General features: G+C 51.3%; 1 protein-coding gene across 9 annotated transcripts in view; it reads left to right on the plus strand.

Moving 5' to 3' along the window:
• LOC118967252 (vasoactive intestinal polypeptide receptor 2) overlaps positions 1–24069 on the plus strand; it is a 65092-nt gene extending 41023 nt beyond the window's left edge. The window contains exons 7-16 of one of the 9 annotated variants that reach the window (XM_073228859.1): positions 2643–2740; positions 10760–10901; positions 15579–15726; positions 16276–16336; positions 17742–17811; positions 18280–18371; positions 21296–21425; positions 21492–21533; positions 22460–22662; positions 22773–24068. In XM_073228859.1, the coding sequence (XP_073084960.1) occupies positions 2643–2740; positions 10760–10901; positions 15579–15726; positions 16276–16336; positions 17742–17811; positions 18280–18371; positions 21296–21425; positions 21492–21533; positions 22460–22633 (957 nt within the window). In that variant the 3' untranslated portion in view covers positions 22634–22662; positions 22773–24068. Of the gene's footprint in view, positions 1–2642; positions 2741–10759; positions 10902–11767; positions 12473–15578; positions 15727–16275; positions 16337–17741; positions 17812–18279; positions 18372–18683; positions 19173–21295; positions 21426–21491; positions 21534–22459 lie in introns of those variants that run through there. The other 8 variants (XM_073228858.1, XM_073228862.1, XM_073228860.1 and 5 more) reach the window with 8 other exon arrangements.
• Positions 24070–24890: the final 821 nt, after the last annotated feature.

The following is a 24890-nucleotide window of genomic DNA, read 5'->3' on the forward strand; positions in this document are numbered from 1 at the left end:
CACCCTGGTCAGCATGGGCTCACCTTCCTTCTGGGTGTGTGGCCGTTATGGGGTTGTTCTTTCCCTGTGTGAGTCTCCATGTTGCCAGTGTTCTTGCTGAGCCTGGTGTCTGCTTTTTGGAAGCAATGTCAGGAGCGTGGAGGTGTGCACTGAGCGAGGCTTCTGTCTAAGCAGAGCCATCATGCCCGCCTGCTCGGGAGGTCAGGGCAGCAGAGGTGGAAGCCCTGTGAGGTCCAGGTATGCTGCGACTGCCACTTCTTGCACATCATGCCTCTGGGGCTGCCCCACACCTTCACCTCCCGCTCTGCACCCAGGGGCTCGGCATGCAAATAGACCCTGGACAGCAAGGCAAGGACCTCCAAACAGGTCAAGGCACGCACTCAGTCTCCCTCTGAGTGGGACTGAAAAACAAATCATGTGAGGCTCTGTGGGTCGGTGGTCAGGGCTCGGGCTGCAGTGCCAGCAGAGCTTTCTGCCCTGATGTAGGCTCTCACCATCCGCTTTGTCCAGCGTGGCAGCTGCCAGCCACACGTGGCTCCAACACTTGAACTGTGGCCAGTGGAACTGAGTAACTGGAGCTAAAATTTTAATTTAGACTTAAGTAGCCATGTCTGGCAAGAAGCACTGTGAGCAAGCAGGTGCAGACTCCTTGAAATTTACCCCGGGGCTGTGCTGTCCCTGTGCAGGCGTAACAGAAAGACTCGCTCCAGCATCGTATTGAACGTTAGTTTGCCAGGTCAGGATCCATGCTAACCTGGATTACCTGGTCATGTTAATTAATTTAATTTTCTCATTAATATTGGTCATAGGCTCATTTTTTCCCCCAAATGTCATAGTTTGTTTCTAAAATACACTAGCCCACTATCAGCCTTCACAATCAGTGGTAAATAGAGGAAGCTTTCCTCGAAGTGTCATCACCTTGATCATGAAGAACAGTGCAGGGAGAGGGCGGTAGTGCCTTGCCGATAGGCCTGTCCAGATGCACGGGAGCAGGGCCTGCCCTGCATGCCCCCTCAGTGGGGCTTCCTCCCCTGCCCCAACTGGGTCTGCGGGCTCTGCTCCAGGCTGGGGCCTCCGCTCTGCCTCGATTTGGGCGCACACACCTCTGCCCCACCACTTCCCTGAAGGAGCTGGGACTCATTTGTCTGAGAGTCAGGTTAGAGGTACCCCAGGAACAGTGAGCACTGTCTCCTGGTCCTCCACTCTGCATGGCCCAGTGCTGTGTAAACCGCTAGACCAGGATGTTTATGCAAAACTGACTGGCCCTGCAGTTTCTGGGTTTCTCACAGGGACAAGCTTGCAGCTTCAGCCTCAGAACAATGGTCAGAGAAGGTGGGGGTGCCTTAAACATGACTCCCTGCTCCAGAGTTCCAACCCCAGGGGGCCCCAAGTGGGAGGTTGTCTGGGACAGGGTGGGGGTCGCTGAAAGAGGGCAACGGGACCCTCTGATCTTCTGGGACCACCCTGAGTAGGCAGACCTGGGTCCCAGGATTCCTACAACTCAAATGTAAATAAGGTAACTTGGTCCAACTAATGATTAAGTGGTAATGTTATCGTTAAGAGCAAAACTAATAAGGTAGAGCTAGGGTATGCAGGCAATGGTTCTGCAAGGTGTCTGTGCTGACAGGTAGTAACTGCACTAGTGGGGATGGGCATCTAATAATGTGGGGAACTGCCAGCACTATGTTGTGCACTTGAGGCCAGTATAACATTGTACATCAACTACACTTTAGTAAAAAACACATCAGAAAGAGCCAGTAAGCAAGCTAATAAGTAGAAGCACAGAGCTTTTTGTTTCGCTTTGAGTTTTTATTATAAAATTACAGTGAGGTTTAGTAACATACAGATTTGTCAGGACTCGTTTGCAAGACAAAATTCACTGTGTAATAACATGTGGTTATTTTTCTCTTTATTTTATAAGAATTAGATAGTTGCATCAATAAAAATGAAAGCCAGGAAACAGCCCATGGGAACCAGGAATAAATTATGCCTCTTTGCAGCTGTCACTTGGTTTCCCATGACTGATGGTGACTCCCTTCTTCCAGCGCAGGACCCCTTGTGTTAGTGCCCCCAGAGGCCCCATTGGGGTGCTTCCCACTAGCCCTCTCCTGCTCCTTGTGATTTCATGGAGTTCAAGAGCACCAAGCCAAGAAGCCCACCAAACTAAAAAATGCGAGTAATACTAAATTACAAGGGACTGCGGCTCAGCCTCTGGTTCTATGTTAGAAGGTACCCTTTGTCTGAGCATGGACCGTGAGTGTACAGAGTCATGTGGGTTTTTCAATATATTCAGATGTGTGCGGCCACATGAGCTCTTCTGCCAACCCACCACCCAGGAGGGCTGAGCGCACCTGACCCGGTGCTTCAGGGTGTGGCAGGTCCTGTTCCCTCCAGATTGCTTTATGGTGACCATCCAAAGTCATTCACAATGAATTATAAGAAAACAGTGGGCATTTAAAGACATGAATGTGATCTTTTGGTTCACAGTGGAGGCAGAACCCCAAAACCATGCTCTTCCGTGTGTTCCCGGCAATCAGCAGCCCAAAGTGTTGGTGAGGGATGCACCTTGGGTCTGGGGACTGCCTGGATCCTTTGTCCCATGCTGGCCACCAAGAGCTCACAGATGCTTTCCTTCTTTGTAGATTATGTTTTACGTGCTGGTGAAGGCCACGTACACCCTGGGCTACAGCGTCTCTCTGATTTCCCTTACAACCGGAAGTATAATTCTCTGCCTCTTCAGGTAAGTAGTGGAAATGAGTGACTCTGCCAAGATTGTGAGCAGGAAGATGTGACCAGCATGAGCAGCCTCAGCCCAAGAGAGCACAGCCTGCTCCCTCTCTCCATGTGCTGAGCTAGTGAAACTCCCCTGGAGAAGGCCGGTGGAAAATTCAACACTGATATGTGTGTTTTTACTTAAGTATCTGCATTTCTTATATAAAGAGAAAATGCTGACTTTGGATAAGAATTCAGTTCAACTCTTACTTACCAAATATGTAGGCATTATGCAAACACTTTGAAAACAGAAGCAACATGATCTTGCCCTTGTCATTCAGAAGCACCTGCGTTTTGGCCACCAGTGGTCTACTGAGAGACACTGTAATGTGTTCAAGAGCATGAAGGCAGGGTTCAAGTCCTGCATTCAAGCCCTGGATCAGTCTCTTAGTAGCCATGTGACCCTGGACAAATTACCTCACCTCTCTGTGCATCTGTAAAGCATGGATACCAATGGAGCCCACATGGCATGTGGTAAGCACTCTAAATTTTGCCACTGTTTTCCCTATATTGAGGCTAGAGTTCCACCCAGTGAGCCTTGGTCTCCTTGGTAACTAATGACCGGCTACACTGCAGTTGTTCAGGAGTACAATTAGAGGCTCTATCTAGAAAAAGCTAATACACATATTAGGAATAAGTCCAAATCTTAAGCATCACTAAATAAAATGGATCGATTTTAATCACCACATGTAATTTCTTGCTCAAATATAGTTCAAATGTTGGCAGTATTCAGATAAAATCAGTGATATAACAATGGGATATTTTTAAAAACTTACACAAACTGTTAGGGTACACGTACTTGGAAGTAAAATGGATAAGGCAAGACTGATTTAGAATATAGGTGGAAATCCAGCAAATATAATCAAATCATACTTTTCATTTGTCAGGCATTTCAACTATATCAAGTAGTTGGTAATTCTCAGAAAGAGTAAATCAGTACCCTTCATCCGGAACTGTACTTTGAAAAATGTGGGGAAGATCTATCATATTCTAGTTCTTTAAAAAATGCTGGTACAACATTAATATTTGTTCTGTTATCCTCTGTATTTTACTATGTATTTTTAAATGTTCAAATTATTAAAGATAAAAAAGAAAGGAAAAATATAGGTGGTGAGGTGGAACAGGATGACCTGAAGTAGAAGAATTTTAGCTTATTTTTAAAGAGCTCCTATAGTGAACTATCCATATTCTTGACACTGTCAGTTTCCCTCATTCTGTACTTGGTGACATTTAATTAGCCAACTTCAGGGCATTTTGGAATTGCACTTAATCCATGGACATGATCCTTTAAGAGAATCTCAAATGGTTTTATGAGTATCAAAAGTCATTAGTCACTTGCCAGTGATACTTCTTAGTTAGAAAAGGACACGTCTGCTGGCTCAACATGTAACGGTTGCTGGAAGCGTCACCCAGAGTCCAGAGCTGGTGTACGGTTCTCAGCTGTGCCTTCCTCTTGGCCACAGAAATGCTTCCTGCCTTCAGGGGTCAGATGTGTCTGTCCATCTGATGCCCCTTCCTGGGAGAGTGGTGAGGAAGGTGAATCTAAAATCTGTATTATAAACATAACATCTCCACCATCTCCATAATCACAGCCAGGACACGGGATTCTTTGCTGGCATTGAACATCTATTGCCCGGAACAGCTGCAGAAGCTAAGAAAGCATTTAGGAACTGTTGCCAAGGAATAGACAGCTTCCATCCTCGACGAAGTACCCAAGCACTGCAGGCTGGGGTAACACACACGACCTAGCTTGGGCCCCACAGCTGCCGTCCAGGAGGGCGTATGGGGTCCAGGTCCAGGCAAAGCTGCTCTAGTCCCCACAAGCCCAGGAATCACAGCTATTACTGCCACACACAGCATGCCATGCCTTCCGTAAGAGTTTATTTTGTCCCTACAGCATTTCCACCAGTGCTGCCTCTGCCCGGTTTTACAGTTAGAGAAAGGAGGCCCAGAGAGGCACCCCACATTCCAGGTCACTGAGCTGGAGAGGGAGAGCCCTGATTCACAACCGCCCAGGCCTCCCATTCCCTGGGGGGTTGGCATGTTCTCCAGAGGCTGTGCTCAGCCATCACCATCAGCAATTCCAGCCCAGCTTATCAGAAGCCACACCTGCAGTCACATCCAGCTCCCTTGTGCAGAGCCTCACTCCGAAGTAAATTTTAAAATGAGCGATGCATGATGAGCTTAGCCAAGACACCCAGCAAACATGACTCCCTGGACAGCATATCATCTCTGAGTCATCGCAAAGATCCCGATCTCTGCAGTGGAGAGGTGTGGGCAGGAGGGAGGGAAGGAGAAAAAGGAAAGAAGAAAAGAAAGAAAAGGTGATTTGGAGAGATGAATGCAGCCCCAGTGAGAAGCCAGCAGGCAGTTCCTACAACTGCAGCCCAGTGGTCCCACAGTGGTTTATTCCACAGCTCCCTAGACACCAAGGACATTTTACAGCCCATTTAATGTCCTCATTTACTATGGCAGTGCTGTTGAATATGTTAAAATAAACGTCTACTAATGAAGTACATGTTCAGGGAAGCGGGTAAATCTTTCATTGCCGCTGATGCATGTCTTCAAATGAACAAACACCCATATCAAGATTTAGGACATTATCAGCCCCAGAAGCCATCCCCACATCTGCTCTGTGTCCTTGAAAGTGGCCATTATCCAAATTTCTGACACCAGATTGCTTTTGCCATTTTTGAAAATGCTGTCTTAGAATCACACAGAGGAAGTCTTCTGTCTCGGGTTCCCTCAAACATTTTGCAGGGCAAATCATCCCTGTTGCTGATGAAGTCATCCTGTTCTCTTTTATTGTGTGAAGTAGTCCGTTCACTGAGCGCAATATTATTTACTTGCCCCTCACTGTTCATGGATGGTGACTCTCAATTTGGGACCACAAAGGGCTGATGCAAAGACCCTTGTGTGCCTCCTGCACATAAGTACATGCTTCCTGAAACATGCGTCTGTGTATCTGTGTGCACATTTACATTTGTATGGACATTTACTTTACACTTACCAGCCATAGGCTATGCATAGTCTTTCTAGGAACTGCCACCATTGTCCAGAGTGTTTGCACCCTGCAGGAGCCCACCAGCCATGCAGGGGATTGACAGTTGCTCTGTATCCTTGCTACCACTTATCATTCGCTTTTTAAAATTTAGACATGCAGTTGGGTTTACAATAATACAGAATGATGTTCTTAATTTGCATTTCCTGATGGCTGATGAGGTCATCTGGATTTTTTGAGGTGTTGTTTCATGTATTTGTTCATTTTTCTGTTCTGCTATCTCCCTTCAAATTGATTTTTTTTTTAACGTTGCAGCATTTAACAGTTTAATCAAGTGTATAGTTTTTGCCAGTTTACAGAATGGGCTTGAATTGTTTCTGGAGTGATCAAATTGATTTTTAAGAGTCATAGAGGGGAGGTTTTTGTCAGATACCCAGTATTACAAATTTTATCTCTAACTCTGTGTTTATCTAGACTTTATCTCTAGACTTTACACTCTCTTGGTGAGCCTTTGATCAACAAAAGTTCTTAATTTTAATGAAGTCCGTTTGTATTTTTGGTCAGTGCCTCCTGAGGCCTATTTAAGAAATCTTGGCTCTATTCCCCTTTGTTACCACCTAGATATTTTATCATTTAACTTTTTATGTGAAGGTCTATGATACACCTATAGTTTATTGTATGTGGTATGAGGCAGGGGTCAAGGCCCATTTAGTTTTGGTTTCAATTCCCAGGTATCTCAGTTTTTAATCATGAATAGGTGTTGAATTTTATGATTTTTGTACATATATTGAGATGAGTAGATAGTTTTTATCATTTGTTCATTTAGTATGAAAAGTTGCACAGATACGTTTTCTAATATTGAATCTACTTTTCATTCCTTAAATTCGCCTTACTTGATTGTGTTGTATTATCCTTTCATGATATAGCTGGGTTTAATATGCTAATATTTTGTTGAGGAATTTGTACCTACATTTGTGAATTTGATCTATTATATTCTTTCTTATAAAATTAGGCTCTCATCTGACAGTTACACTCACCCATTAGTGAATAAGAAAGTGTTCCCTGTCTTCTAGGTTGTGGAATAGTTTGGGTCAGATAAGGTGGTATTTCTTCCTAAAAGTTTGTAGAATTCACCAAGGAAGCCATCTGGGTTGAGAATTGTCAGGGGGAAGGTTTAATTTCTACATTCAAGTATTTTAAACTAGATACATGATGATTCAGATTCTCTATTTCTTAAGTTAATTATAAGTTGCTTTTTTTTTTTCAGGGAATCTGTCCTTTTAATCTACATTTTCTATATTCTTTTGTTATACATTTAATGTATGTAAGAGCTATACTGATATCTCCTTTTTCCTTCCTGGTATTGGTAATTTGTGCTTTCCTTGTTTTTATCTTAATTTTAAGCTCTTACCGATTTTATCAGTGTTTTCCATGCACAGTGTTTTGACTTTGTTCATTCCTTTCTTGTGTGTTTGTTGATTTACTAACTTAGTCTCCTATTTTTATTATTTCTTTAATTCTGCTGTCTCTGGTTTTACCTTAGTGCTCTTCTTCTAGTTCCTGGAGACAGATGCTCACACACTGACAGTGCTGTTTGTCAACAGTACATCATCTGTGTCTGCAAACCCCCCCTCAGTCCTGCTGTAGTTCCGCCTTCCAAGTTTAAAGATGTGTGTGTTTCCCATTATCATTTAGTTCTGATTTTTCTAAACTTTTCTTGTGGTTATTTTTAATTTCATAGGCTATAGAAATCTACAGCTTAATTTCCAATCAGTTATTAATTTTTTATTCAGCTTTTTATTAAGGATTTCTAGTTTAATTCATGGTGATCAGTACACTGCATGAATTTGATCCTCTGAAATTTGTTGAGGCTTGCCATATGACCCAAAATGTGGTATATTTTGGCAAAAGTTTCCTTTTCAGTTGAAAAAAATGTGAATTCTGCAATTAGTGGTTTGTATGCTACAAATGTCATTTACATCAAGTTTGTGATCACATTATTTAAATATTCCAATACCATTACTGATTGTTTTAACTGCTTTTTCTATCAGTTACTGTTTTAAAATCTCCAGCTATTATTGTGGACTTGTTTTTCTCTTTTTATTTAACTTACACTATTTGCTTTATTTATTTTAAGGTCATGTTATTAGGGGCATACTAATTTAATATTTTATCATCCTATTAAATCATCCATAATTAGTAGTGCCCCTTGCCTTAAAAATCTACTTTACCTGATATTAATGTAGTTATGTTAGCTTTCTTTCACTTGATATTTGCAAGGCATATTGTTTTCTATGCTTTTATTTTGAACTTCCCTGTTTTTTGTTTAATTTGTGTGTCTTCTAAGCTCCATGGGATTTGCTTTTTATTACCACCCTATTTTTATTTTTACATGCAGTATCTTTACACCCATGTTTAGACTACTCACTAACAACCTGCAGTTCCGACCTGCCTGCCTTTTAGCTCTCTGCTGTCTCAATTGCTCTTTGCTGCTTTTGCACTCATTCTGTTTCTTTTTCATTTATCAAATATTTCTATTATGCAAGTTTTCCCTTTTTAGAGCATTAGTCATACCTTCTATTATTCTTCTTCTAGTTGTCACCCCAAATTTACAACATGCACCTCCACCTCATAGGAGGTAGCCTCCAGTTACCATTTCACCACTTACCAGTGATCTAAGGACTTTACATACAACTCCATTTACTGCATGCTTTAGGTGCTATTGTTATATGTTTTAATTCTACATATATTTTAAATACTACAAGACACAGCTGTTGTTTTAAAGTAAGTATTTATTTAGGGCACCCACATATTTGTCTTTCCTGGTGCTCCTTGGCCCCCCGTGTCGCCACATTTCCATCTGGGTTCACCCTCCTGCTGCCCAAGGACCACCCTGTAGTGTTTCTTTCAGCACCATCCTACCCGTAGTGAATTCTCATTGTCCTTGACTATCTGAAATCATCTTAATTTTGCCTTCATTTTTAGGGTAGTTTTGAGAGTATTGAACTCTTTATTGACAGTTATTTTCTTCCATCACATTAAAGATGTATATCATTATTTCTTTTGAAAACTCAGCTGCCAGTCTCACCATGGTTCCATTGAACGAATATGTCTTTTTTTCTCAGGGGCTTTGAGATACTTTTTTCTTTGTCTTTGGTTTTCACAGCTGCACTATCATGGGACTCACTGTGGCTTCCTTGTATTTCTCCTTTGGGGATTAGTGGGGCTTCTTTAATCTATTACTGTATTTTAACAGTTTCAAAAAGTTCTTGTCTAATAGTTATTAAAATATCGCTTGTACTTTATTCTCTTCTCTCCTTCTGAAACTCTATTTTCCCATATGACCGATTTTTTCACCACCTCCTATATATTTCCTACTGATTCTCTCCATTTTCCATTATTTTGTTTCTCTCTTATCTAGACATATTCTTCTGGACTATTTTCAATTCATGGTACTCTCACTATGTCTAATCTAATGTTAGACCCTGCTTTTAAATCTTAATTTTGGGTTTTTTTTTTTAAGTTTTAAAATTTCCATTTGATTTTGTAATAGCAAAAGTTCCATTCGCTAATAAAAGCCTCCATCTCTTCATCAATTTACCTGAGTATATTAATCAGTGTATATTTAATACACTCTGTGTATTAAAATGCCAGATCTGAATGTCTTTCTAAAATTGTCTATTTTTTTTTTTCTTTTTAACTTGACAGTTGATCATTTGGTCCTGTTTCTGGCATGCCTAGTGATTTCTATTGAAATTACACATTATTAAATTACAGAGGCTTTAGATGATATCCCACTGCAGAGAGGTTTTCTAACAAAATAGGCAGAGCACCAGTCGGGACTGAGTTGATCTGAGGCTGTATTTCAGGCTTTGTGAAGACAGGCTTCTCTCTGGTTCATCACTGTTTCTGGGTCACAGCTCTTTAGGGTTTCCAGTGAAAGCCTGGGAGTCCCTCTACCCCACAGACACTGAATTCTGCACATGAAATTGCTAAAATTTCTTCCAAGCATGTCACTTTCTTGGCCCCTGGGTTTCACTTCATTTCACCCAGCACGTGAACTTGGGACCCAAATGAGTGTGAGGCCTTAGGTAATCACCTGCTGAGCTCTGGACTCTTTTCCTTTTCTCCAGACCTGCAGCCCCTCACCTGTTACCCTGAAAGGCCCTCACTCTGCTGCCATCCCTTGCAGTGACACTGTGACAAGCTCAGGGCTTTTGCTCCCTAGATGGTCCCTAAGCCCTGAGACAGACAGCCTGAGAGACAGCGAAGGGGCAGGTGTGGATGCGTTTCCCTTCCCTGGGTCCCAGTCCTTCCGTTCTCTGCTGCTTGGCTGCTGTCCAAAACCCTGCCCACTTTGAGGGTCATGCTCACCCAGGTGGGAAGGCGGTCAGTAAGCTGCTCGTTCATACCCACAGAGGAAGCCCACTTTAGTACGTATTTTTAATGTTCTTCAAAATGTTTAAAATTCACCTAAACCTAGAGAGCTAATGTTTAATGACCCTATAAGTGCATTTATGTAGAACAGCTGGTTTTCCTAATGACTTCTCAATTAAAATTCAACTCAAATATTCAATAAGTCTTCTCCAAAGCAGAGTTTAAGTGTTATAAGAGCATTATAAACAAAACGTTCTGAGCATTTTTAGATATGCAAGATATCACAGACACTGAAGTCCAGTAACAGGGCATTCCACGTGAGCCTTGCTGGAAACAGTGAAGGGGGCGCACGTGCCACGCGGGCCTGAGCCTGGCCCTGCTGTTCATACTTTCACTCTCAGGTCCTGTTCGAGGACCCTGACCTGAGGAGCTCGTCAGGAATTAGGGTAAAGATTCATGTACAAAAATATTTATCATAATACAAAACAGAAAACATCCTTGATATACCCTAGGGAGTAGTCAGATAATTATTAGCTTCATTAAAAAAGAAGGAAGCCTTCGGGTCAAAGTGCCCCCTCGTCAATGGGTGACAATCCATCTCCCCGCCAGGAGGCTGCACTGTACGCGCAACCACATCCACCTGAACCTGTTCCTCTCCTTCATCCTGAGAGCCGTCTCGGTGCTGGTCAAGGATGATGTTCTGTACTCCAGCTCCGGCAGGCAGCACTGCCCTGACCAACAGTCCTCCTGGGTAAGGCCACCCCTGTGGGCAGAGTCCTCTTGCTGCGGCAGGTGGGGAGTGGGTGGCCTGTAGGCAGTGCAGCCGCCAACCTCCCTGCTCAGCGACCCACCCCTCCTCCAGACCCCACTTCCCGTGATGAAGTCCTGGAGCTGGTGCACAGGCTCCAAGAGGTCGCGCTCAGGCCTGAGAAACAGGCCTGGCCATAGCGCGGGGGCCCAGAGTAGGCCCAGCTCTGCAGGTGAGACAAGGGGGTGACACAGGCAGGCGGCTGGCTGGGCCCCCTCCCCCACTGCCAGGGCTTGTCAGCAGCAGTTTTGGGCTGGAAAATCCTGACATGGAGGGACGAGCACAGAGCCATCGTTCTGTCCCCAGATCTCCTTGATTCTGTGTGGGAGATGCTCCCATCAGTCCCCTGCACCTGCTGGGAGCCCAGCTGCACGTCTGTGAGGGAGCGTGGGCTCAGCCCTTAGGCACAAGGGCACCTGCATCAGTCACCGGCTCCCACAGACGCAGTGGGGTGGCCCCTGCCGCCCCGTGGTTCTCCAGCCGCTGGGCTCAAGGAGTGCGCGAGCCAATCTCCAGTGCCAAGCCCACTGCAGCGTGGCATTTATCAGGCCCCTCACGCACAGGCCGCTTCCTCGCTCCTCTCCGCTGCATGGCGCCGGTGTCCTCGGGATGCTGGCAGGCATTCGGGCTCTGGTGCCTCGCCCCTGACGTGGTCGCACCTCCTGAGGTCGGCTCCTCTTTCCTGCAAGGAGCCAGGACGCTGCCCCGCCTCGTGTTCTGGCCGGATGGCTTTGCCGCACAGTTGCTCTGCACTGGACAGATGTGTTCTGACTTGGTTTTAAGACAGTGAACCCCTTTCCACACCACAGAACATCAGCTGTGCCATCAGGCTGCAGGTGAACACGTCTGGGAGGATAATCGGCTCACAACCCACAGGCACTCTTGTCACACCCAGGAGCCCACAAATCCCACCCCAGGAAGTCGGGGAGTCTCCTTGTATGACAAGCACTGGTGTACCCTGAGGAACCGCCAGCATTTCCCTGGATGGCCTCAAAGCTCGGAGGAGCCTGCCGTCTCCACTGAGCGTCACGGAGCCACAAACACCAGACCTCTGATCATGAGCCGCATCTCAACCCTCTCCTGCCATATGGACAGTCCTGACTGGCTCCTCACCAAGGGATGGGGGAGGGACGCCACCTGGGGGGGCAGGCCAAGGGTGACCCGCCCTGCTGGCACCCCACCAGACCTCTGCCACCCCTGTGGATAGGACCACCCCCAGCCATGGCTGGAGCCCCTTCCTGTGCTGGGCTTTGCCTGTGGACCCTGTCAATGGTGCCCAGCCACCTTCAAAATAGCAATTCGCCCATTTGGTAAATGAGGATGTGGGGCTGAGGGAAGCCCAGCCACCTGCGGTGTGTCACTGCTGACTGGGCTCAGGCTGCGCTCTGGCCAACTTCAGGCCCACAGCCCCGCTGAGATGCCTGCGGGGCTACTCAGACTGTCCCAGCGGCTCTGAGGACCGCCGTTCTGGGATGGAGTGGGCAGGGGTGCCTCCTCTCACCACCCCCAAAGCATGGAGCAGAGGTGAGGGCACCAGATGCCACCAAGATTCCTGTGCCAGGGGAGGAAGGGAGGGTGGGGGCAGCAGGGAAATGGAGCAGAACATGAGTGGGGGGAGAGTGGGGCCCGGGGAGGAGAAGGGCTCTTCCCTGTCATTGTCCCTTCATGGGTACAGAGCCTTGAGAGAGCCCATCGGCCGGGACACTTGGGCCCCACGTGGGGATGGGAAGAAGGAGCCTTTCTTTCAGTTATGCTTTTTTGACACTTCTCCTCCCAGCTAGGTTCAGCCAAACGCATTCCCCCCAAGTAGAGCACCTGGGGTGGGTCCCCCAGTGAGGCACTGACGTCTTTCCTCAGGGTGTGCAGATGGGCCAAGGCATGAAAAAGCCTGTTCCTTTTCAGAAGCCCCCAGCCCCCACCACCTCTGCCCGCATGGCCTGCACGCCGTGGCTGCCTCTGAGCCAGGGTGGTCTGGGATTGCCTGGCTGCCAGAGGCCGTGCATGGAATGTATAGGAGGTCATTCTCACTGAGACCAGAGCACATGGCATGTGGGGTCCCTGGGGATGCTCTGAGTCCCAGCCCAGGCTTCCAAGGCCATCCCTGAGGGCCTGAGTCCCCAGCTCAGGAGGGGCGCAACTGCTCAACTCTGAGCCAGCCACACCCCTGGCCTGGGAAGAGCATGTGTATCACAGGGCCAGGCTGGAGGCTGGGTGAGGGTCCTGGGCCCACCGAGCTACCACATCGGCCACAGCCCAAAGGACAGAAGGGTTGGAGAAAGGGAAGTGAGCAGAGGGGCACAGTGGGTGAGGTGCTCACTGCATGCGCCCTTCAGGCTCAGTTCCTGTGTTTGCATCCATGCCCAGAAGGACCACCTGCCTGAGGCTTGCGTGGTGCTGTGGGAGCCCTACGCCCTCAGGGGCAGAGCAGCTGTGAACGGGACCCAGGAAACCACCCTGCGGCCATCACCACAGACAACTAACTCTGCCCCAGGCTGAGTGCAGTGGGGGCTCCGGGTGTCAGGCACACCCCCGCGTCAAGGCCCACCTTCTGTGCTGGCCCCATAGCTGTCTGAATGGTATTTCACACATTCAAAAAAATATCCTGTTTTGCTTGCTCATAATCAGCAACTATAGATGTCACTAGGCTCCCAGGGACCAGAGAAACGCCTTCCATTCCCATAGGACCTGGAACGAACACGCACGTCCAGGTGTGACAGCAAACCTTCCCTGCAGCAGCCCAGGAGACATGCGGCTTTTCCTGCTCCTTTCGTGGACTTGGGCCTCTTGTATCACAAAGGGAGCTGAAGATTGCCATTTCCCAGGGTCCCCAGCCCTGCACGCACTTGGGCTTGATCCTCTGCTCTGGTTTGTCTGGTTTTTATCCAACTGTCTCAGAAAACCACACTCCAGAGAACATGAACACCAAACTGGAAGTTGACCTTCGGTGGGAGCCCTAGCCGAGGCGGGCTCCTCCCCTCCACCCTGGTGCGTGTGTGGGGGGCTTGCAGACCAGGGCCAGGCAGGTCAGGACTGCTGCTCTCACCACTGGCCTGGGCAGGCTCTGCCCCCGCATCTTTGGGATGCCGTCAAGAACTCTGAGGGGTGTGGTTTGAAGCCCCTGAGGACGAAGCTAGCTGGGAGCACCACGCCCTGGGCCTTGCAGTCCTCGAGGGTGGTGATGTTGAATGAGAAAATGGACCAGATGCAGACACAGTATTTGCAGTTTTCCCAAGAAAATGAAATAATCTTAAAGACCATTTTTCTGCATCCTCTTCCTCATTCAACAGGACGTCGTGGAAATCCTCCAAGCCCAGGGGGTGTCAGTGTTTCCTTTGACTGGCCCTGCAGCACAGCACGTGCTGTGACATCCCACCAAGCAGGCACAGCCTCAGTGTCGTGGTTCCTGCTGGCACACACATCTTCATGTGCGGCGCCTCGTCTCTGTCAGATGGAGCTCTGCAGGGAAGCAGTGCAGTGAACACTCACACTTAGAACTGGGTCACTTTCCCAAAGGCCAGAGAGCTGGGGGCTCTACCCGCCACACACAGCTGCAGCCTCTGCTGGTCCGGCAGCACGTGCCTCCCTGTCCACACTAAGCCCAACAGCGTGACTGCCCCACTGACAGGCTATGGAGCGAGTTTCCCGTGTTTGTGGCTGTTAAAACATGCATTTCTGTGTCCGTGAGGCCCTGGTGGTAGGACTCAGGGTCACAGCCCCAGTAAGCAGTGTCCCTTCCCTGTGCTGCTCCTCAGAGGCCTAGGGCAGGAGGCGCGCAGGCTGGAGGGCTGAGGGCTGTCAGCCAAAGTCCTTGCAGCCCGACACCGGCTTGACAGGCAGCCACAGGTCCCTTTAAGCACCCCACAAGTATGTATGCAAGTGGATATAAACATACATCCACATGCCATATGAAAGTATCTGCATCTGCCCTGCTTGTGTGCCCACGCACGTGTGAGCATATCCACACCATGTGTGTCCTCATTATATAAGCATATCCATCCCACACGTGTCCATGCCCATGTGTACACGTCAGTATATCCACATAAACATGAAAGTGTATCCACATATATGGACGTATAGAAGCACAGCCACACGGTAATTTTGGGGGGAGGCTGCAAAGAGACAGAGAACAGAAATTAAAGTCCTTTTTTTCAGGACTCCTAAGTAAATTTAATGATTAAAAGGAGCAATTTAGTGTTTTCATGTGAAGTTGGAACACCTGGTTCATTTATTACTTGAAGGCCTGAGAGATTGTATTTAAATATATATGCTTTATATCCTGTGCAATTTTCTCCCCAGAGAAAACCCTTCCAAAACTCCTGGGGAAATAATTGCCGGTTTCTCTTCCTTTTCCGTTTATTTCTTCATCCCTTTTAAGAATGGATCTTGGGAATGACAGAGGGAGGAGGGTTGAGTGGAGGATGGAGAGCAGGGAGGGATGCGGGGAGCCCTGAGCACAGCTCTGGGGGCTGTCCGAGGTGCCAGCACCTGCGGGGCCTGTGCACACCCGCTCCCTGCTTTCTCTCCTCTCCTCAGAGCAGTGTGGGTGTGGTGCTGGGGGGCAACTCAGGCTGCCTTGTGCTGCGCTCAGGGCCGTGCCCGTGCTGGTGTGTGACCCTGCAGGTTGGCTGCAAGCTGAGTCTGGTGCTCTTCCAGTACTGCGTCATGTCCAACTTCTACTGGCTGCTGGCTGAGGGGCTGCACCTGCATGCCCTCCTAGTGGCCATGTTCCCCAGCCGCTGCTTCACAGCCTACCTCCTGATCGGATGGGGTAAGCTGCCCAGCGCCCTCCCACCCCCTCCCTGACCCCTCCCTGCTGACCTGGGGGGTACTTTTCAGCTCGGAGAACCCCTGCTCCCCTGTAGGGTGCACTCAGATCACACAGGGGTGAGCTTTTCTAGGAGACTCCAACCGCCAGCACATTACCATTTCTGGGACCCAGGAAGCTGGTTTAAAATCGCACTGAGCTCACATTCCTGGAGTGTGCCCAAAGGGGGGACAGGCGGGAAGAAGCCCACAGGGGAGACAGAGCAGGAAGCCCTTCCACTGTGAGGGGTCATGGGAGCACAGCCGCCCTGCACTTGAACGAGTGCTCCTGATGCACAGTGGGTGCTCAGCGTTCAGACACACTCGTCTTCACACTTTAATGAGGCCCGGGCGTGAGCTGGCATCTGTTTATGAGGTGGTTCTGCTTACTCTCGTCATCAGAGAGCCCTGGTCCCCGACGGCCCTGGCTGACGAAATGCACAGCTGTGTCGTCCCTGCTGGTCTGCACCCAGTGACCAGCCGGGGCTGTGGATGACTGGGTGTCTTTCTGCAGGTGTCCCCACCATCTGCACGGGGGCGTGGGCCGCCACCAGACTCTCCTTAGAGGACACGGGGTGAGTGCCGTGCCCATGCCTCTGCCTTTGGCGTGGGAGGGGCTGCACGGGTCCTCCGGCCTCATCTGCGTCTGCAGGCACAGCCAGGCCAGCAGGAAATGAGCGGCTCTGAGCGCCGTGGGGAGGGCGGTCCCTGGGTCGGAGTGTTTGGAGAGAAGGGATCCAGCAAGCCTTGCTGCAGAGCGGGAAGCAGGATAAACCAGGCAGATTTAATCACAGGAATCAGGGTCTTAGGTGAGGGGAGCAGTGTTCACACAGGGAGCCGGGCAAAACACACGCAGTGTTTGCTGAGCCAAGGGTGAGGGTGAAGGTTCGAAGGTGGGCTGAAAAGGTAGGAGGGCAGCTCTGAATGGTTCTCCACCTCTGCCTGGGTCCTACGTGCAGAATGCAGTGCAGACAGGGCGTAGAGCAGGTGGCGGCTCCACCCAGGCACCAAGTGTGCCCACCGTGAATACTTGTGAGTGGCTGTTGGGGCTGGAAGTCACCTAGTACCAGTACCGATCCACCCAGAATGGGGACTTGGGTGATCACGGTGTGCTCATGTGGTGTGCTGCTGTGTGCAGCCATTGGGACCGACTGTGGCGGTTCTTCCAGCCTTAGCCTGGCTCACACTGGCAGGTGCAGAGAGCCTCAGCTGGAAGGGTTGGGGTTGGGGTCAGGGTCATGGTTCGGGTCAGGGTCAGGGTTAGGGTTCGGGTCAGGATCACATTTGGGTTGGGGTCAGGGTTAGGATCAGGGTTAGGGTTAGGGTTGGGGTTAGGGTCAGGGTTTGGGTCGGGGTTAGGGTTGTCGTTAGGTTCCCAAGGGCTTCACATCCTATTAGCAACACCAGCTCAAGCTGGGGTTGAGGGTAGGTCTCTTTCCTGCTTGGGAGGGGCTGCTGTCCCCCACTGCTGGATTTGACAACAGAGGGAATGTTGGGGACCCTCCAGCCCTTTAGGCAGCTAAAGGTGCCTCCAGGACAGACGTTTCTAGCTGTGCTGGCCTCTTCTGCTGCACAGACATCTTAAATGTCACTCCATATATATATTCAGACCTCGGAAGTGAGGGAACCGGGGTTCAGGAGAACGTCCCTGGATTTGCTGTCAGCTGCAGCAAGCGGTAGCTGTGCCAGCTCCCCAGGTGTGGCTGCCGTGTGCTTTGGCGTCCCCGCTCCCCGAGCCATCATGGCGAGAACACAGGGACTCAGTCTCGACGGGGTGGTTCTGCCAAGACCTGTAAATGCAGAGTAGTTATGCTCTTACTGTGGAACAAGTGGCACCAGCAGCCTGGAAACACACCAAGGGAGGTGACTCCCTTGCAGGAACAGGGCATGCCCTGCAGTGGGTGAGTCCACAGTCCACACACCAAGTGGTTTACAGATGGAGTAGGTGGTAATGGGGTTTTCCTTCTCTCTTTTCAATAGTTGCTGGGATACCAACGACCACAGCATTCCCTGGTGGGTTATACGAACACCGATTTTAATTTCTATTATAGTAAGTAGTTTCTACACTGAAACATGAGTTATCTGGGGGGCAGCACTTGGCAGGGTAAGCCCGTCACCCTTTGTTCAATGCAAATGGCCCCATTCTGCTCCTCTCTCTAGAGAAGAACGAGGGAGCAGCCAAGCTCTGCCTGAGGGCTGAGGGCTCAGCCCACCCTCCAGAGAAGGAGGCACGAGTTCCTCCAGCGGGAAGGGCTCCCCAGGGCAGGTGTCCTCAGGCTGGCCAAGCACTTGAGGTGGACTGGACTCCTTTGCCCCTTTCCATCACATGTGCTGCCACCTGGGCCATGGACAGTGGTATAGACACTGCCCTCTCCCACTGGGGGCAGACCCGCAGAGGGGCCATGCCCTGTGCCAGGAGAGGTGCAGCCACTCAAATGGAGCTGAGCCGCAGTCCTCCCAGCCAACCCCCCTCCCAGGCTGGGGGACTCCACACGACATGCTGTTTCTTTTTGTGCAGGTCAACTTTGTCCTTTTTGTTAGTATTATACGAATTTTACTGCAGAAGTTGACGTCCCCAGGTGTCGGTGGCAATGACCAGTCACAGTATAAGTGAGTATGTGCTTAGTTAGATCCAGGGCTGAGCAGTCCTCACCACAGGCCTGGGGCCAGGGTCGCACACCCAGCAAAGCGGCCCAGGCCCTTCTGTGGTCAAGGGCATGTGCTCATGGCTGATTCACGGGACTGCACATGGCTGAGGCCATGTCTTGCCCAAGGGGGGAGTAGCTGCAGCCCCTTTCCTTTGTGTCGGCATGGACGCCCTCCGGGAGCCACTATTGATGCTTTTGCCTGTTCTGTAATCTGACTTTTCTCTTTGGCCTCACATTGCTGGTATTTTATGTTTAATCCTTTCTTCCCCTTCAGACCATGGGGCTCATGCCCACACCTAATGCCAGCCTTGTCCTTAGTGGTAATTCAATTTGTGTTTGTTAATTGGTGATCATGTGAAGATGGTCTTCATCATCTCCACTCAGTGGGAGTGGGAGTCACCCACAATCACCCAGCCAATTAATGAAGAGCTGAGAGACTCTCTGAAGGAATTAAAGATTCTACAAATTTCTATCAAGAATTTATAAAGAAAAAATAAAGCCCAGGTCTCTAGTATAACATCAACACTATTTAAGTGTGGAGTGGTTGGTCCAGCCGCTGGGAGCCTGGGGACAGACAATCAGGTCCAGACCCCAGCCACCCACCTGCCCGTCCATGGGCCCCACCCCACCAGCTCCTGTCTCACCCTCCTGTAGACCTCGGGTCCTGGGGAGGCCGGCAGGCAGCGTCCCTGGTGTCTGGAGCCCTATGCCAGCTGGAGGCCTGTGGGAGTAGATGCCCCCTCTGGGCCAAGGTCTCCTCAGCAGGAAGTTGGGAACTGCAGTCACCATCTCCAAGCTCAGGAGGAGTGTCAGTGTCCAGATGGCACACGGTGCCCGGCCCCACCTCTGTGAGAGCCTCGCAGGCAGTCACCCAACTGTGCCCTGGTGTGTATAAATGCCCATCTGCATCAGAGGGGGCTGCACAGAGCCTGCACTTAGAGAAGGTCTCACGTCAGGCCGGGAGGTCAGAGCAGTTCCGGCTGCAGCGTCTGAGCAGCATTTTTAGCTTGGGTGAGAGGCCAGGCTGTTCCCTGGAACCCCCTTCAGGCTGACGGCCCTTTTCATTCTCCACGAGTCTTGCTTAGCTTCTGTGCTCACCTTTCTCTGGTTTTGAGGGACTTCCTGTTAAGTAGGTCTAGAGATGGATGCTTTTATTTTGGAAACAAAATTAAATAAGGACAATAGAATATTTTTCCAGGATAACAAAAAAGGCAGAGCACGTCTGGCGTCCCTCTGATTGTATGTTGGTGTCTCTCCCATGTAACTGTAGTATCATGAGTGGTAGTAACCACTCTGCCTGGACAGGTACCCAGAGGTCAGTCTTGCTGGGACCCTTTTCTGGAAACTAGCATGATGGCAAATTTTGGATGTATTAACGATGAGAATTTGGGCGGATTGTCCCTCTAGCATATAGCCAAAGGCACAGATGCCCACAGGGTCTCAGCGTCTGCTTACCAGGTAGCCTGAGCCGAGAGGCAGGTAAGCACGGCCTGGGCCTCACAAGGGCATCCGGCGGCAGTGCGGAGTCCCTGGGACCCTCCTTGCTGACTGAGAATCCGGGGTTCTCACAGCTGCTGCAAAATGGGAGGCTCAGGGTCTGTGCAGGCACAGGAGATCCCGCTGGTTGTCAACACCACAGGTGTTTGTTGTGAGGGAAACTGGGGGGAATGAACACATTTCTGGAACTTACATCTAGGCTCTGAGGGGTCGGTTTCAGGCCAGTACGTCAAAAATACATAAAGAAATCCGTGACTTTATTCTAACTGTTGGGGGTCAACTAACAAGAGCAGGGGGGTGAAGTGGAGACCCCCTCCCCACTCAGGAAGAGGCATCTGGGTGGTTGGAGAGCCTGCTGCAGTCACTGGGGGTCCACATGCACACGTCACCTGGGGGCTGAGGCCCTGCACTCCCAGTGAGTCCCCAGGTGGCCCCAGGGATCCAGGTCTGTGGCCCCAGGGGCCTTGCAGGGGTCAGACTTGGTCACACTCTGTAGTCACCCAGAAGATGTGACACTGGCATGGGGCCCACCTACCAAGATCCACCTGAATGGAAGTGGGGGGCAGGCTGGACCGAGCAGCCAGGTGATTCTAGGCCACAGCAGTGAGGGCGGCTGCCTTACAGTGGCGGTTCCCAACGTGGGGCCCCCGGACTGCAGCCGCAGCACCTCTGGGAAGTTGGCAGATACAGGGGCTCTCAGGCCAGGTGCCAGGCCTGCAGGTCCAGCATCTGCTTTTCAACACAGCCTGCAGGGGTTCCAGTGCAGCTGAAGCTTGAGAAGCACTGACTTGGAGAACTGAGACACAGAACGGGGGAAGAAGTGCGTGGAGGATGGAGTTTAGTTCATCTATTTTATTTTCAACATAAAATGCACACTCAGAAAAATCTGTGTTCTCATTAGGGAGGATAATGACTCACACAGAGAAACTGGCAGGTCCAGGTCCCCCAGTTCCACAGAACCCATGGGCTCAGGAGTGCAGCTCACCTGCCCAACCCGGGAACTGCCTCTGCAGGGACCCTCCCTCCCTCCCACGTGGGTGCTGCCTGCCTGCATCTTTGCTTGTGATCTGAAAGTAACACTTGCTCTGTCCCTAAATGCCAGTGACGGTCCAGACTGCCAAACCCGGGACACACAGGGGGTCAAACCCTCTGAGGCTCATCTTCACCAGCAGGCCCATTGAGATTCCTTGTGAGAGATTATTCACCTTACCAGGCAAAGAGATTCTTATCATCACCTTTGTCCATTCTGCCCTGGGGTTGGGGGTGTGTGATACCTAAACTTAGAAGAAAAGAGGCTGGACATGAGGCCCTGGGCCAGTGTGTGGGTGTGCCTGGTCCCTGCAGGCCAGCCTGCGGCCCTGCCTGACTGGATCCCCTTTCTTGGGGCAGGAGGCTGACCAAGTCCACGCTGCTGCTCATCCCGCTATTTGGAGTCCACTACGTGGTGTTTGCGGTGTTTCCCATCGGCATCTCCTCCACATACCAGATCCTGCTCGAATTGTGCATCGGATCATTTCAGGTGCGCGTGGAGGGGCTGCCCCTGCCCGAGGGCTGAGTGGCCGCTGACGCCCCTTCCTGCCCACAGGGCCTGGTGGTGGCGGTGCTCTACTGCTTCCTCAACAGCGAAGTAAGTCCCGGCGCCTTGGGACCCATGTGTGAGGGATCCCCCTGCCTGGAGGAGCCTAGGCCTCCGCCGTGGCCCCACGGCTCACGCGAAAGCCTCATCCCACGTCCGCGTGCCCCCGTACCAGTGGAGAGATGGCACAGCCTCTCTTCACTCCAAGCCAGGGCTCCGCCGGAGGTCCCCCACCCTGCAGCCCCAGGGCCAGGCCTGCAACCTGCAGAAGGGCACCCACAGCCTGGGGCCCTGCTGGGGGCTCCACTGGGCTTGTCAGGCTGCTCCGTGCCCTCCTCTGGGGGTGGTCTCCCGGCCCACCGACTTTCCCTCGGGCACCTCTGCGCTCACGGGTTCCTCTGCCATTCCTCAAGACCAGCGCATCCCCAGTCTGCCTTCCCGCTGCCCCACCCCACATGGGGAGAATCACAGCACCCCCCACCAAGCCCTACTGCCTGTTCACCAGGCATCTTCCATACCCAGGGGCTCCCCAACCATAGGGGTCAGCCTGGGGGCGTGTGACCCGCCTCTGCGCAGCCACCCGCGCTCACTCCTGGGGGCTGTCCACTCCCTGCCCGCTGTCTCCCCCTCTCTGTGCTCCTCCCCAGAGCCTGGGCCTAAGCCCACCGTCTCTGGCTGCTCTGCCCCTCTCTGTCCTCGGGGTCTGTGCAACGCCCCACCTGCCTCTCCTTTCCAAACATCCCTCAAACGCACTTGGCAGCGAACCATGGTCCAGGTACCTCCAGTCCTGCTGCTGAGGTGCTTCTGAAAACCTACATTAACCCTGGGCCCAGGCCCTCCCGAAACCAGCCACTCAAGGCCTGGGTCCTCCAGCCTGACCCACCCAGCCAGCAAAGGGAGGGCAGCTTGCTCACGGGGTGACTCCTGGTGGGACCCCTGAGCGGCGTGTTCTGGCTTACATACTTGCTGACCCCCAGGTGCAGGGTGAGCTGAGAAGGAAATGGCGAGGTCTGTGCCAGCGCCAGCCCACCTGCCGAGACCGCAGGCTCCATGGCTGGTCCTCCTGGAGAAACAGCTCAGAGAGCGCCCTGCCGTGCCCCCGGGGCTCCCGTGCCCCATCCTTCCTGCAGACAGAGACCTCGGTCATCTAGTCCACAGGCAGATGCCGGCAGTCCCCGCGGTGAGTCTGCGCTCCTGGGCTCGCCCCACCGCAGGACTGGGGGTGCATGGCAGCCAACACAGATCCAAGTCTGATTGTTGTTACTCCCTCATTCTGGCAATTTTGTTCAGAACATTGTTTGGCCGCACAGACAGACCCATTTTCAAAGACAGCAGAGGACCACATGGCCCCTGAAATGAGATGCAGGGGGCCAGAAGGGGGCTCAGCCACTGCAGAAGGAAGGCAAGGGATTCTCTAATGTCAGCACCTGCTCTGGGCAGGGAGCCCAGGCCTGAGCTGGGTGCTGGCCAGCGACCTCCCTCTGCGCAAGCCTACCTCTGCCTCGTGCCTATACCACAGGGCAGTCCTCTTGTCTGCAGGACAGGTGCACAGAGGCCGGCTCAGGACTTCCCATGAAATTACTCCTGCAATCCCGTTAACCCAGCCTGCCTGGGCACCTCTGCCGCTCTGTCCCCATGCCCTGGGTCCAGCTCAAACCACAGGCTCTCCACTCCCTGCTTCTCTGCCAGGAGAGCCGCCCAGTCCAGGGAAAGTCATGGAGGGTGTCCCCCAGGAAGCACGTCACCCCAGGGCCCCTCAGCCCCCGAACACATGTCTCAGGGGCCACAGCAGGGGAGGCCACCAGTGGTGGTGGAGGCCTGCTTTGCTGCAGACACACCAGGTGGCTGCCCAGCTGTGTGTCTTCGGTGTGTGAGTGCCACACCCATTGAAGCCTGGGCTGGGAGCTGGCAGAGCCAAGCGGCAGTGTCCGGGGCCCTCCTAGCTGTTACCAGGTCCCCATGCCTGTCCTGGCTGCTGCCAGGCCCTGGTGTTAGTGGTGCCATGGGGACAGTGACACACTGAGGCCCATGCACGGGAACCAGTCTACCCTTCCTGGGAAAGGGAAAACAGTGCAGAAAGTATTTACTAATAGTCAGTGGAGCCGGTGACCACAGAGTCAAGGTGTGTCATTTTATGGTGTCATAAACATGTAGAAATGTCCGAAATCACCTGAACCTCAATGAAACCTGATTTTGCATCTGTACGCTGAGCAGGAATTCACTTGGACCCACACATCCTGATGGACTCAGCCTTTGTAGCTGCGGACATCACATTCAGAGATGTCCCTGCCTCCAGGGTGAAGTGGGCCTGGGAGGGAGAGGAGCAGGTGGACACACAGTGCCTCCTCGGGGCAGAGACAGGCGCCCACCCGAGGCCCCCCACCCAAGCAGGGGTGCGGTGGCGTGGCAGCCGGGCAGCTGCGTCTGGAGAGTCTCCCTGCGCACCAGGTGGAACCTCACCCAGACTGGGGAGGGCCCTCGACTGATTGGGAAAGAATCCTCCATCATGTCAATCAAGTGCCAGCAAGATAGGAATTCTAATTAAAGCAAGAGTAGGAGCGAATGTCAGCAGCTGTAGAGTAAGGAAGAGCGGAGGGAGGGAAGGGAAAATCACCGACCTACTGCTCCACTTGGAGCAGAGCCCTCGCCAGTTCCTACTCCAGGGTCACCTGGTGCCCAGCGTCTGTGTGATCTGCACGGCATGGGAACTGTATCCCTACCACCCCAGGATTTGGGGGAGCCGCAGAGCACTGGGTGGAATGAGTTTATGTTCTGAGAACTTCCACTTCCCTACTGGTCTGAAATAAGACAGGGAAAGAGAAAAGGATCATGTTGGGACTTAGAAAGCTGAATGAAATAGCAAGGTGACAGAGACGTCCCCACAGAGGTGGAGGCTGGTGAGCTCCTGTCTTTATTGTGGAGAGGAGCTCAGAGACAAGTGCAGTCGGCTTCTGCAACGATAAAGTGTATTTGATAAGACAGCACACGTTCAGATGGAGTGGGGCAACCTCAGCGAGGAGGTGCACTTAAGGGGTTACGGTTTGGGATTAGGGCCTTTTGGATAGGGTCGGCACAGGGCATGATTTAGAAGCTGATTCATAATTCCTTTGAAGTTTTGTCTTAAGACAGGGTTATTTAGGTAACTGTTGATCCGGATCTTGGCATTCTTTACCCATGTAGGTTCATTTACACTCACGCCTCCAGCCCACGGCAGACTTCCTCCAGTGCAGACCCACTGGACTCAAATGGGGTCCTCTCTTCCAAGCCTGGTGCCTTGTGCTCTAAATACAATTAGAAAACAGAAGCCCGAGGCACTGGCCCCTCCAGCGGGGACTGCCAGCAGGGTGCGTCTCAGGTCCCGTGTCTGAGTAGGTCATTATGGCTCCATTGTACTTGTCTCCTGCACTG

Source organism: Manis javanica, chromosome 2, assembly GCF_040802235.1.
Source record: "Manis javanica isolate MJ-LG chromosome 2, MJ_LKY, whole genome shotgun sequence".
NCBI classification, from domain to species: domain Eukaryota; kingdom Metazoa; phylum Chordata; class Mammalia; order Pholidota; family Manidae; genus Manis; species Manis javanica.